Source organism: Colobus angolensis, unplaced genomic scaffold (genome assembly GCF_000951035.1).
Source record: "Colobus angolensis palliatus isolate OR3802 unplaced genomic scaffold, Cang.pa_1.0 Scaffold531, whole genome shotgun sequence".
Taxonomy (NCBI): Eukaryota; Metazoa; Chordata; class Mammalia; order Primates; family Cercopithecidae; genus Colobus; species Colobus angolensis.
The window spans coordinates 137763-152534 of record NW_012118833.1 but is presented as its reverse complement, the minus strand read 5'-3'; the positions used below and the strand labels follow the sequence as shown (position 1 = coordinate 152534).

Genomic DNA, 14772 nt, shown 5'->3' with positions numbered 1-14772 from the left:
CTTGATCCCAGGAGGCAGAAGTTGCAGTGAGCCGAGATGGCACCACTGCACTCTAGCCTGGCAACAGAGCGAGACTCTGTCTCAAAAAAAAAAAAGCAAAAACACAAGGCTGGGTGCAGTGGCTTACACCAGTAATCCAAGCACTTTGGGAGGCAGATCACTTGTGGTCGAGCCAACATGTTGACCTCATCATGGCCAAAGTGGTGAAACCCTGTCTGTACTAAAAATACAAAAACTAGCCGGGTGTGGTGGTGCACGCTTGTAATCCCAGCTACTTGAGAGACTGAGCAGGAGGATTGCTTGAACTTAGGAGGCAGAGTTTACAGTGAGCCAAGATCGTGCCACTGCACTCCAGCCTGGGCGACAGAGCAATTTTAGACATGTATAAATGCACCAGTAGTGGCATGCTTGTACCTTGCATTGGAGTGTAGGTGGATCTGATTTGTAAGGTAATTTGAGTTCTTCATATTACAACTAAGACTTTGATCTCAGCCCCCAACCAGCCCAAACTAGGGAAAAGAAACTGCCCCCTTGTATGAAGAGCAAGGTGTTAGCAGGGAAGTGCAGTCTATATATCTGTCTGTCTGCAACTGTGGCTGTCAGAATAGTGTCTCAGCTCTTTTCCTTTTGGATCTTGGCTGAAGCAAATAAGGACAATGAACAGCAGCAAAGAGGTCATCCTGGGCATCTCTTTCATTAATAGAAGTCACCAACAGATCTAAATCTAATTGATTCTAATAATAGAGCTACATATATTGAGCCTTGGGTCAGTAACTTGATTACGTTATCTTATTTTTTTTTACAAACAAGCTAAGGTTTAGGGAGTTTGGGCAACCTGGCTAAAATCCTGCTACTAGTAGTAAATGGAGGCACTAGGATTTGAAACTGCCAAATTTCAAAGCCTATCCTTTTGGCCATTGTGTTACTGTGTAGTTGCATTTTGCAGGCGTTTAACCTGTTTATATTAAACTAGACTTGTCAGCTGTCTTTTCACCCTACCTATATTAAACGAGCAGTGGAGCAGACCTGAAACAGACAGTGCACATGGCAAAACCCTGGAAGAAATGTGTAAAGAAAGAATTTTTAGAATTTCCCAGACATTGACCAACAAGTGAAAAGCACACAGACAAATGGGCGATGATGATGTCCTCAATGTTAGGAAGAAATTAATATAAACCAACAGAGAAATATAGACTAGGGAACAGTTAGAGGAACTGTGACTAGCTCCATCACCAACGCTGTATCTGCAATATGAGCCATTTAGGAATTTTGAAGGACAGTCTTGATTTTCCACTTTTTACATGTTTACGGGATATAGAACCCCACACTATTGTTTCATGGGGACTTTACTTTCTAACAATCATCATGTGCTCCCAGAATGGAAGAAACTAAGAAACATCTGTAAAAGTCATCTATTTTGATGTTTTCAAGTTGGGAGAGTTTTGTGAGGTGGAGGTAGGTAGCATGCTAGATACCATTATGGTTATTGTTTGTCTCGCAGTATACTTTTGATTTTTTGAAAGTTAGTTTTAAGTTGTGTTAATTTTTCCCCCATTTGTAGGGCTTCCTGAAGAATGAGAAGGACAATGCCCTGCTGTCTGCCATTGAAGAGTCCCGGAAGAGGGTAAGAAAATTAACTAAAATGTAGATGTATACAGATGAGGGCAAGAGGGTTGGGCGTGGTGGCTCACACCTGTAATCCTAACACTTTGGGAGGTGGATGTAGGAGGTTCGCTTAAGCCCAGGAATTCAAGATCAGCCTAGGCAACATAGTGAGACCCCATCTTTACAAAAAATACAAAAAATTAGCTAAGCATAGTGGCACACGTCTGTGGTTGCAGCTACTCCGGTGGCTGTGGGAGGGTTGCTTGAACCTGGGAGGTAGAGGCTGCAGTGAGCTGAGTCGCATCACTGCACTCCGTCCTGGGGGACAGAATGAGGAGTGAGATCCTGTCTCAAAAAAAAAAAAAAGCAGATGGGGGCAGCAGTATATACTGGGGAGTGTAGGATCTGGAAGCTGGAATCTCTTACATGCCCAGTTCTCTCCTACAGAGAGAGTTCTACAGGAACCATTTTTTGAGAATACCATGCTTTATAACTCTGTATGAATTTAGTGACTGAAATGCATCTGAGACACTGGACTGGACAATTAACTATTAAATTAATCTTAAAATGGAAAGACCAGAAAATTATTGGTTTCATTGTTATTGTATAAATGGTATTGTGGTTTCTACTGAATCAGCAGTTCAGAAAAACAGCTGTGATCGCTGACAGTTTCCTTCAACTTATTTTCCTTTTATTACACAATATTGAGTGGACCACCGTTTATATTAACAATTTCTCCAAGCTCAAACACACACACATAAAATTAACTCCATGCTTGAAAAGATGGTAAATAAGTTCACCAAAGAGCAGCCATTATATGTGCAACAATATTCTGCAACAAGCAGTTGTGCAAGATACTCAAAGATTGTTTACTAACATGTGAGTTATCTCCGTTTATTTCTGACAAGGATCCAAATATCAAAAAATCTTTCCATAACATCCCATTATAGTGAAAGAGATTTTTGGGCCCTTGGGGCCTTATGGTGAGAGAGAAGAAAGGCTAGTTGTCCTGTGGAATTGGTTATAGAAGTGCAGCTTTCCCCAGGAAGGAGGCTGGCAGGATACATTCCATCAGCTAGCAGTAACCCTCTCTGCAAAGGGAGTAGGCTTGAAGTGAGACCTCTGTTTTGCTGTTTACTTATTTAGTTCTTATATCCAATGAAATTTATTCATTAGTTGTGTAGTTCAAAAATAATAAAGTGAAAAAAGTGCTGCTTCTCAGTGTGCTTTATTAAAATATTCTGTGAAGGTGAACATGTCTCAGTATTACTGAGGTGAAATAGGGCTCATTATTTAAATGACTGATATGTTTCATTATCAAAATAAAATTCCTATCATGTGCAGTGGCTCATGCCTGTAATCCCAGCAATTTGGGAGGACGAGGCAGGTGGATCACTTGAGGTCAGGAGTTCGAGACCAGCCCAGCCAACATGGCAAAACCCTGTCTCTACTAAAAATACAAAAATTAGCCAGATGTGGTGGTGCACACCTGTAGTCCCAGCTACTCAAGGGGCTGAGGCAGGAGAATCACTTGAACCTGGGAGGCAGAGGTTGCAGTGAGCTGAGATCATGCCACTGCACTCCAGCCAGGGCGACAGAGCGAGACTCTGTCTCAAAAAAATAAATAAAATTCCCAAAATTTCATTAATTATATTGTTGGTGATAGTACTTAGTCACAGATAGAAATTCACTTGATTCAGATCTGAAAATATTTTTAAAAGGGTTTTCTTTTGGTTCACACATTAAGTGAGTTACTCACCAACATTGATTCTCCTGCTGTAAAGGTCCAATGAAATTAAATTAGGATTGTTGAATGCTACCAAGCTTTATTAATCCATTTACCCCGCAGAATGTGTTTCTGGAATTGGCAGTCTCTGAACATTGTGCCATACTGAGACTAAATTTGCAGCCAGCCAAAACATTTAGGTGACATACCACAGTGCAAAATGTGTGCATATGTGTTTGTGAGGGAGGCATTCCAGTGTTGGGAGCCAGCCTAGGGGGAGACCTTTGACCTGTCTGGACACCAGGAAACTGCCACTGAGCAAGAATCATTTTCACACAAAAAGTGAGCAGCTTTCTGGTATTTTTGTGACTATTTCATGTTTGAATAACTTGCCAGTGTCCTGCTGAAATGCCAAGAAAACAAGCTACAAAACCACAAGTGTGTCCTATCTTTCCCCATTTGGCACATCCCAGCAAAAATGGAACAACATTATCAGAACATATGCAGTGTTTCTAAAAGCCAGCAACAGTGCAGTAATAAATGGGTGTGAAGTCAAAGCATATTGCCCTCTTCCTTTTATGAAAATGGGGTTCAAATGCTCCCCACCTGCTCTGAATTCAGCTGCCCAATTCTTTCCATGCTTTTTTTCTTGTGTTCAAAGAGAAATATTTTCCACATATCGTAACTTGAAAGATTCAGATTTAATTTATAATAGTTTCTCCACTATTTTGTCATTTTTTGTGGTTTGTTTTGCCTTCCTTTTAATTTTTAGATCTCTCTGTACTCTTCCAGTTTATCCTTTTCCTTTTCCCTTGGGTTTCTTCTTAACACTGCTTCCCACCTCACCTTAGACTCTCACTGCCCTCCTCTTCTCTTAGTTGTTAGTTGAGCAGTTCTGTTGATTCTGTCTCATTAGTTCCTCTAGTTAGCATTCTTCTTTGCACTTTAGTTCAGTGGTTCAGATGTGGGTATAAACAGAATAGGTTGGAATGGGACAGATGGGTGACTAATCATCCCTGATTAGCCCACAGATTGAATGTTCCATTACCTCTAATGTAATTAAGATAAGCTGGGGGTGATGCAATTAAGGGAAGAGAATTTTGATATTGGATCATTTATTTATTTTTTGAGACAGGGCCTTGCTCTGTTGGCCAGACTGGAGTGTAATGATATGATCTCGGCTCACTGCAACCTCCATCTCCAGGGTTCAAGTGATTCTCCTGCCTCAGCCTCCCGAGTGAGCTGGGATTACAGGCGTCAGCCACCACGCCCAGCTAATTTTTGTATTTTTAGTAGAGATGGGGTCTCACCTCATTGGCCAGGCTGGTGTCAAACTCCTGACCTCAAGCAATTTGCCTGCCTGGGGCATTTATTTTTATTTGAAGCTCCTTATCACGCTAATGGTAAATAGAACTACAGCAGTGTTCATGCAGGTTGTGAGGGTGTTTCTAAATGAGTAGCCTGGCATACTTTCAGATACATCTGAGGATTTGAACCCAGAAAGCTGATAGTTTTCAAAGTACTAAGCAGGAGTTCTTGGCACACAGGCAGGCAGCCCAATTAACAGGGAATGGTTAATTCCCACTGTCGTCATTCTGACCCTTACCTAATGCTGAAAGTCTGTCTCCACTGTCCTCTTCAGCAGTTTCTGTGGGTGGTATATTGTCTGTTTTCTTTAATTGCCTTTGCTACTCTGCCACTGTTAGCCAGAGGTCTTGTCCTTAAGAAAAAGACTTACTACACTTTGTGGTGTGCTCACTTCGTGTTGCAGCTCGGTAGGCTGTATAATGTATCAACCTTCCCCTGCCTCCTTCTACCCTACCTGATCCTCTTGCCACCTGATCCTCCATTTGACCTTGCTGGGAGAGGCTAGAGGCTGAGGAGGCAGTTGGTTTGATCACTATGTAGGAAAGTTTTAGACAAAATTGTGGCTCACACTTGTCTATTCTTTCTGGACAACTTCTTAGACAATTATCTCTTCCCCTCCACCCCACCTTTATGTTCCATCATACTTCTCTTGATTTAAAATACATAACTTTCATGTTTAAGTTTACTGGTTGGTGTGAGCAAGAAGCAAAGGTTTTTCTCTGGGTATTTTTCAGCTCAGGCTAACTGACTGGAATGGTCTATTCTGCCTGACTCTCAGTGAAAAGAAAAAAACCAGTTGGAAGACTGTTTTTAAAGTTTGTGATTATCGTTTCTCCTGTGTCTGCAGAATATGTATTAGAAAAGGGTCCAGCAATGCACCAGCCTTCTTCCTAATCACGTGTCTGTGTGTGTGTATATCTGATGTCCTTTTTTCACATTTTAATAAATATTGGTCTAATTCGAAACATCCCAATTGTAGGAAGAGTATATGTATGTGATTTTTCTAACAGTTCCCCAAAGCTCATGCATATCAATATTATCAGTATAAATTATCTGTGTTGCCAATAATAAAGCAGGCATTGCTAATACTCATTCCCTTATTGTTGCCTAATTAGATGCCAATCTGAATGTAAATGAAATGGCTTTTTGAAAAGGCTTAAGCTGATGGGAAACCTGGTCTGCCAATTGAAGAATAATAGGCTGAGAATGGTCATAATTCAATTTATCTGTGTTGTTTTAATTCTCAGATTTTTTTTTTTTTTGTCATCTTCCTTCTTAAGCCTCTCCTGCCCCCTCCCCAGATTTCCTTTCTTTTTTCTTTTCGTTTTGAATGCCTTTATTTTGGCAGCTACCTGCAACTACTAGTAGACAGTGGCTTTTCAGTAACTTTGAGTAGACTGGTAGGCAGTTTAATCCCAGAAGGCTATTTTTCTTTTGCTGGTTTACTTCCTTCTATGAAAATGTTAGTGTTTCTTTAAAAAATAAAATAAAATCACTGGGGCCGAGTGCAGTGGTTCACGCCTGTCATCCCAGCACTTTGGGAGGCCAAGGTGTTCGGATCACTTGAGGTCGGGAGTTCGAGACCAGCCTGACCAACATGGTGAAACCCTGTCTCTACTAAAAGTCTTAATACAAAAGTTAGCCAGGTGTAGTGGTGCATGCTTGTAATCCTAGCTGCTTGGGAGGCTGAGGTGGGAAGATGGCATGAACTCAGGAGGCGGAGTTTACAGTGAGCTGAGATCATTCCACTGCACTCCAACCTGGGCAACAGAAAAAAATATATTATTGTAATAATAATATAAAACACTGGGAGAAACTTTTTCTTTCTTTTCTTAGATGTTTATTATATCGTACGATACTATTGATTTTATAATCCGTCATTATTTTATATGCTACAAAGAAAAAATACTGCTATGATATACGATCTAATTTCAGAGCTTTTATAAAGATGTTTATATTAGTAAATACGTGGAAAGATGCTCAACATCACTAGTCATTAGGGGAACATAAATCAAAACCACAGTGAGATACCACTTTATACCCTTTAGGATGGTTACAAGCAAAAAACAGGGGAAAAAAAATATATATATATATATACATATGGTTTTTATGTTTTTGTTTTCTGTGACAGTCTTGCTCTGTTGCCTAGGCTGGAGTGCAGTGGTGCAATCACAGCTCACTGCAACCTCTGCCTCCTGGGTTCAAGTGATTCTCATGTCACAGCCTCCCAAATAGCTGGGATTACAGGCATGCACCACCACACCCAGCTGATTTTTGTATTTTTAGTAGTAGTAGGGTTTCACCATGTTGACCAGGGTGGTCTTGAACTCCTGACCTCAAGTGATCTGCCTGCCTCGGCCTCCAAAAGTGCTGGGATTACAGGGATGAGCCACCATGTGTGGCCTGAAAAAAACGTTATTAAGTGTTAGTGAGGATGTGGAGAAATTGAAAACCTTGTGCACTGCAGGTAGGAATGTGAAATGGTACAGCCTCTATGGAAATAGTATGGAGGTTCCTCACAAAATTAAAAATAAAATTACCATGCAGTTCCACTTCTGAGTGTATACCCAGAAGAATTGAAAGCAGGGATATTTGTACACCCACGTTTATAGTATTATTCACAAAAGCCAAGAAGTGGAAGCAACTCGGGTGTCCATCAGTGAATGAATGGATAAAGAAAATGGTATATTCATACAATGGAATATTTTTCAGCTTTAAAAAGAAAGGAAATTCTGACACTTGCTACAACTCTTAAGGACATTATGCTGATTGTCTCTGGCCTATTTCACTCACAAAAAGACAAATACTGTATGATTCCATTTATGTGAGGTACCTTGAGTAGTCAAATTCACAGAAACAGAAAGTAGAGTGGTGGTTGCCAGGAGCTAAGAGATGGTGGTGATGGTTGCACAACAGTGAGAATGTACTTAATACCACTGAACTAGACACTTTAAAATGGTTTATATGGGCTGAGCACCATGGCTCACACCTGTAATTCCAGCACTTTGGGAGGCTGAGGTGGGCAGATCACCTGAGGTCAGGAGTTTGAGACCAGCCTGGCCAACATGGTGAAACCCCATCTCTACTAAAAATATAAAAATTAGCTAGGCATGGTGGCGGGCGCCTGTAATCCCAGATACTCAGTGAAATAGGGTATGTTGCAAACAGTTGTCAGTAAGGTTATTTAATTTTTTCTTTGGAGACAAGGTCTTGCTCTGTTGCCCAGGTTGGAGTGCAGTTTGTTTTGTTTTGGGACAGGGTTTTGCTCTGTCACCCAGGAGGGAGTGCAATGTTGCGATCACAGCTCACTGCAGCCTCGACTTCCTGGACTCAAGTGATCCTCCCACCTCAGTCTCCCAAGTAGCTGGGACTACAGGTGCACACCACTGTGCCCAGCTAATTTTTTGTAGAGAGGGTTTTGCCATGTTGCCTAGGCTGCTCTCGAACACCTGAGCTCAAGCAATCTGCCTCCCTTGGCTTCCCAAAATGCTGGGATTACAGTTGTGAACCACCATGCTCAGCCAGTAAATTCTTTAAAGATAATTTTTAAAGTAGATTGCTTTTTCTCTACCTATGGAGAAGTGGTCGGTCTGGAGGGCTTTAGGTTTCTGTTGGGTCTTAAAAGAAACCATGTTTTGTTTTGTTTTTTTCCTGAGGGTCATTGTTCTCTGTTCCTTTCTGACAGACCTTCGGCATGGCGGAGGAGTACCATCGAGAGTCAATGTTGGTCGAGTGGGAGCAAGTGAAACAGCGAATTCTGCACACACTGCTGGCATCAGGAGAAGATGCCCTCGACTTTACTCAAGAAAACGAGGTAGCTTGAATGCAAAAGATAAACTACTCTTAATAAAAACATGAAGTCAAAGAATGCTTGTCTACTTGACTAGTATTTTTGGCACAGTGGATCACTGTCTTCCTCTTGAAACACTTTCTTAGCTTTTAGGATGCCACATTTGCCTGGACTTCCTCCAACATGTCTGCCTGCTTCTACTCAGTCTCCTTTGCTGAGCTTTCCTCAAATTCCCTGACCTCTATCGGTTTGAGTGTCCCAGGGCTCAGTCCTTGACCTCTTCAGTTTCTCTCTCAGTCACTGTCCTGTGATTTCGTCTGGGCTTGGGGCTTTAAATACCTATCATCTCTGTGTCAAAGAGTTTCAGATTTACGCCTGCAGCCTTGAACCTTAGTGTTAATTTATCTGTTAATTTATCTAGCCAGTGTTAATTTATCTAGTTGCCTTCTTGGCACTGCTTGTATGTCTCATTGCCATCACAGGTTAAGTATGTCCAGAATTGAGTCATGATAGCAACTCCCTCCCTATCCTCCTTCTCTTCTCACAGAGTTCCCTATCTTTATAAATGGCAGTTCCAGTTTTTCACTTGCTCAAATCAGACACCTCAGCCTCACTTTTGTCCTCTCCATCTTGCCCATTTCACACCCAGTCTCTCTCACATGTTGACAAATCCAGTTAACCCTGCCTTAAAATATACCCAGAATCCAACCACTTCTCACTGCCTCCATTTTTAACACTCTGGTACAAATCACTGTCATCTCTTGCTTGGATAGTTGAATTGGCCTCCTAACTGTTTGTTGTTATTGCCATGTAACAGATTACTGCAAACTTGGTTTGTTGAAAACAAGTGGTTATTTCTTGCTCAGGGTCTCTAGGCGCAATCAGGGTATTGGCCAAGGCTGCACTCATTTCAAGGCTAGATGCAACAAGCATCTACTCGCAAGGTCATTCATATGGCTGTTGGCAAGCCTTAGGTCCTCTCTGACTCTTGGCTGCAGACTTCATTTTCTTTTCAAATGAGCCTCTATATTGTGCTGCTCACAGCATGATCGCTTGCTTCCCCTAGAACAAGAGGGAAGGGGTCCGAGGGAGAGCTAAAGAGCCCCCAAGACAGAAACTATCATCTTTCTGTAACTTAAAAATAGTATCCCACCTCTGTTGGTCAGAAGTAAGTCACTAAATCCAGCCTACACTCCAGGGGAGAGGATTATGCAAGGGCTTGACTACCAGGAAGTGGGAGTTATTGGGGCCATCTTAGAGGCTGCTGACCACTCTGGTCTTTGTGCTTTTGCTGTTGCATGCTGCTACAGTCTCTTCTCAACACAGCAGCAAGAACACAACTTAAAGGACAGGTTAGATTGTGTCACTTCTCTGCTGAGAACCCTTCAGTGACTCTCATCTCACACAGAATGAAAACCAAAATCTCACTTTGACATGTGGGTCCCTACAGACCTAGTCTTGTTGCCAGTCTTGTTGCCTCTCCAAGCTCATCTTGTGCTGCTTTCCCCATTGCTCTTGCTGCACTAGCTGAATGGGCACCTGACAGGTTGCTTCAGCAAACCTGGTAGCCCTGCTTCTCCCTCTGGTCCTCTGCGCTTCCTATTGCTTCTGCCAGGAATGCTCTTCCCCCAAAGGACTGCATAGCAGTCTCTCTCACTTCCTTCAAATATTTACCCAGTGCCATCTCAGACCTTCTTCCAAGGCCCTAAAATCCAAATCATCCCCTTCTTATTCAACACTTTGCATATCCCTTTCTCTTGCTGACAGCTTTTTCTTTTTGGCACATCCTTCTGTGTGCCATAGTATATGTTTTATGTCTTTATATTGTCTCTTTCTCCCATTAGAATGTAAGCTTATTGAAGATAAGGATCTTTGTTTTGTTTATTCCTTTATCTCCAGTGCCTAGAAGAGTCCCTGGAACACTGATGCTCAGGAAATATTTGTTGAGTGAATCATTTGACTGTAGCTAACTTCATGCTAGCTCAAGTATTAGGGATATATTGAAACAGTGTATTTTAGAATGGTTATGTTAAGTAGTCCTTTTCTTAATTGCCAGTGGTAATTGACTGGCAGTAGTGCTAAGCTGAGATTTTTTTCCCTTTTTAAAATTTGAAAATATAAGCAGTGTGGCCAGGTGCGGTAGTTCACGCCTGTAATCCCAGCATTTTGGGAGGCCAAGGAGGGCGGATCACGAGGTCAGGAAATCGAGGCCATCCTGGCCAACATGGTGAAACCTGGTCTCTACTAAAAATACAACAATTAGCTGGGCGTGGTGGCATGTGCCTGTAATCCCAGCTACTCGGGAGGCTGAGGCAGGAGAATCGCTTGAACCAGGGGAGTCGGAGGTTGCAGTGAGCTGAGATCCCACCACTGCACTCCAGCCTGACGACAAAGCGAGACTCCATCTCAAAATATAAATATGTATATATATGCAGTGTGGTTGTATGATTCAAATATTAAAGCACCTTGTCCCCAAATACCCTATTCTCTTCTCCCTTTGTCTTCCCCATAGGTAATCACTATTAGTACTTTCTTGTGTAAATTTGCAGTGTCTTTATACAAGTATATGAGACTGTATATGCTTATCCCCATTCCTTCTTACACAAACATTAGCTACTGCATGCTCTGTTTTGCATTTTTTCTTTCTTCCCTTCATGTATCCCAGAGATCTTTCCTGAGAGGGATTTTGAGGCTACATCCAGGAGCAGCAAAAAAGAGTGTCTCCCTTTATCTGTGATTTTTGCCTTGTGCCAGAGGGAGCCAGGGCTTGCCACATATTTACCACCCAGGTGTTGAGGAAGGACAGCCCTGGGCTTTTTCCTAGCTTTTCCAGTTCAGGGTGACTAGTTCTGAGGCTTTGTCCAAGTTATTTAATTAACCCTGCAGACCTTCAGGGTCTTTACTGATTGAAATGAGATTATTGGGGAAGATAGTGATAATATAAAGCACCTGACCCATAATAGCCATTCCCTATTGTCTTTTAAAAAGCAGTTTCATGTAATTTAGAGGTGAAGATTTAAAATTATGTTACAAAAATTATGTTACAAAAATTATAGTGCTAGATGTTTTCAGGTAATATCAGTGCTTCCTGATAAATCTTTTTTTTTTCCCTCAAGTTATTTCATGAGTAGCTAAGATTCTTTTTGCACATCAAGATAAGAAAACTGAGGCTCAGAGAGACACATAATATGCTGGTAAGACCCAGGATGGTTGGCCTATGGACTCTTACTCTACTGAGGTCTAGGTCAAGGATATGTAGGTTGGCAAAGGGTAACTGCACATCCGATATCTATTCCTGGTTTGTTCCTGATTTAAACACCAAGGTTTTTGGTTTGGTTTTGTTTATTAAACTAGCCCCCAAATAAATAGATGCCAAAGTCATTGTGTTGGGAAATTGCTCATTAAGGACCCTGTCCCATATTTCTTAGACTTAAAGATTTCAGACTGAAATCAGAGTCTTTGGGAACGAAGAACAAATGTATAATATCGTTGGTCAGCCTAATGTTTCTTTCTCAATTCTTTGTGAATCTGAGCAAATAATTAGAACAGCTCATGGTTTTATAAACTTCACTTTTAAAAATGGTGTTAATAGGTTGTGTTCTGTATTGGGATTTGGAAGTAATTATAAATTGATAATGGGATGTTCTTTCTTGATTGCTCTTCTCTTAAAAATAGAATAGTCTGTTTAGTAGACTCTTCTTACTTGACCTCAAGTCCCCTTGGAAGGGAGTTATCTATGCTTTTGCTATTCTCTATTGTGACACCTGGCAGAGTAGATAGTTTGTAAATGTTGGCAAGTGATGCATATAGGTCTTTCTTCAGATTATCCGGGGAATTGCCCTTTTCTGGAATCTTACAGATTTTGTTGTTTGTTGTTTGAACTTTTTTCCTGATGTATAACGTATATATGGAAAAGTGCGCAGACGTAAGTATGCAACTCAGGCTGAGTGCAGTGGCTTACGCCCGTAATCCCAGCATTTTGGGACACTGAGGCAGGAGGATCACTTGAGTCCAGGAGTTTGAGACCAGCCTGGGCAACATAGTGGGACCCCGTCTCTACAAAAAGAATTTTTTTAATTAGCTGGACATGGTTACATGCTCCTGTAGTCTGAGCTACTCAAGAGCCTCAGGTGGGAGGATTGCTTGAACCCAGAAGGTTGGGGCTGCAGTGAGCTGTGATCGCACCACTGTACCACAGCCTGTACACCCAGCCTGGGCAACACAGTGAGACTCTGTCTCAAAAAATAAAAAAATTTTTTTTAATTGTACAACTCAATCATCACAAATGAAACACACCCAGATGAGGAAACAGAACATTACCAGCACCCCAGAAATCCTCTTTGTGGTCCTTTCTGGTCATTACCCCTATCAACAAGGGAAACCACTGTCTTGACATCCAGTATCATAAATTAATTTTGCCTGTTTTTGAACTTTACGTAAATGGAGTCATACAATATCTGCTGTTGTTTCTAGGTGCTTTTATGTAACCTTTTGTATACTATTGGATGTACTTTTAAGCCATTCATTCTCATGGCTAAATAGTATAACTGCAATTTGTTTATCCATTCTAGTATTGGTGAACCTTTGAGTAGTTTCCAGTTCTTTTATAAATAGTGCTATTGTGAGCATTTTTGTGTTTTGGTGAGCACATATTTATATCTCTGTTGGGTACACCTACGAGGGGAATTGCTGAACCAGAGGGTATGCATATGTTCCGCATTAGTAGATACTGCCAAACTGTTTTCCAAAATGGTTGTATTGGTGTACCCTCCCACCAGCAGTATGTGAGAATTCCATTTGTTCCATATCTTTGCCACAGTGATGTTTCTGTCCATTCCAGTGTGTTTGTGGAACCTTGTGTTTTTATAGGCCTTTTCTATATAATTTCCTTCAAAAGAATGGAAAGGTGATATCTTCACATGGACAGACACTTTGTCCACCCTCTTTATAGGAGACTACACAACGTAAAAGGCATAAAAGACGGGTTTTGGTATTCAGCAGGCTTTGGGTCCCCAAGCCTGGGCTTCCTCATTATGAAATATCATTTTTTTTGTTGTTTTTTTTGAAACAGAGTCTCACTGTGTCACCCAGGCTGGAGTGGAGTGACGTGATTCTCATGATCTTGTGATCCGCCCACCTCAGCCTCCTGAATAACTGGGATTACAGGCGTGTGCCACCATGCCCAGTTAATCCTTGTAGTTTTAGTAGAGATGGGGTTTCACCACGTTGGCCGGGCTGGTCTCGAACTCCTGACCTCAAGTGATCTACCCTCCTCCCCTTCCCAAAGTGCTGGGATTACAGGTGTGAGCCACTGTGTCTGGCCATGAAATGCCTTTCTTGAAAAACTGTTGTTGTAAGGAATGTAGAATATGTAAAGTGGCCAGCCCGGTGCCTAGCATAGTGTACACAATCAGCACATTCTAGCATTCTTTGTGCGATTGTTGGTGTTTGGTAAGATACACATTTTTACTTTAATCATTTTGATATGGATCCATCCCTTTTTAAGTGTTTTCCTTGATTTATAAAGTATCGTTAGGAATCAAAAAAATCTTTGAATATAAATAGAGGAGATAATTAAAGGAGTATGACGATATCTAAAACATTCTTTTCTGGGCACCTTATTGTCAGGAATAAGGTCATTGGAATACAGAGTCATTAGTTAAGAAGGCAGTTTCACATCATTTTGAGCTGACCTTAGCACTTGAAGGAAAATGTCCAAATTTGGGTAATTTAATATAAAGAGAGGCTCAAAACTCTTTTTTTTTTCCTTAGCAAAATGTATGCTAGGATATAGTGGTTTCTGAAACATGATTTTCCCCCATGCCTTCCAATGATAGGAGTTTCCCCCAGTTCCTTCTAAAGGAGACATTGGTAATATCTGTTCCTAGCAAGTTTTTTTTTTGAGACAGAGTCTTGCTCTATTGCCCAGGCTGGAGTGCAGTGGTGCAATCTCGGCTCACTGCAAGCTCCGCCTCCCGGGTTCACACCATTCTTCTGCCTCAGCCTCCTAAGTAGCTGGGACTACAGGCGCCCGCAACCACACCCGGCTAATTTTTGTATTTTTAGCAGATACGGGGTTTCACTGTGTTAGCCAGGATGGTCTGGATCTCCTGATCTTGTGATCCGCCCGTCTCGGCCTCCCAAAGTACTGGGATTACAGGCGTGAGCCACCATGCCCAGCCCCCCTAGCAAGTTTTAATAAAGGAAATGATGCTTCAGTAGCATAGAGTCAATTTGGGAAATTAATTTCCTTAGGATATCATTGGAAGAAAAGGGTATTTTT

At 41.5% G+C, this 14772-nt stretch overlaps 1 protein-coding gene across 3 annotated transcripts in view; it reads left to right on the top strand.

Moving 5' to 3' along the window:
• NUP93 (nucleoporin 93kDa) overlaps positions 1-14772 on the top strand; it is a 119306-nt gene that overhangs the window by 71503 nt on the left and 33031 nt on the right. For all 3 annotated transcript variants that reach the window (XM_011960996.1, XM_011960997.1, XM_011960998.1), the window contains 2 exons: positions 1562-1624; positions 8385-8513. In XM_011960996.1, coding sequence (XP_011816386.1) covers positions 1562-1624; positions 8385-8513 — 192 coding nt within the window. The remainder of the gene's footprint in view (positions 1-1561; positions 1625-8384; positions 8514-14772) is intronic.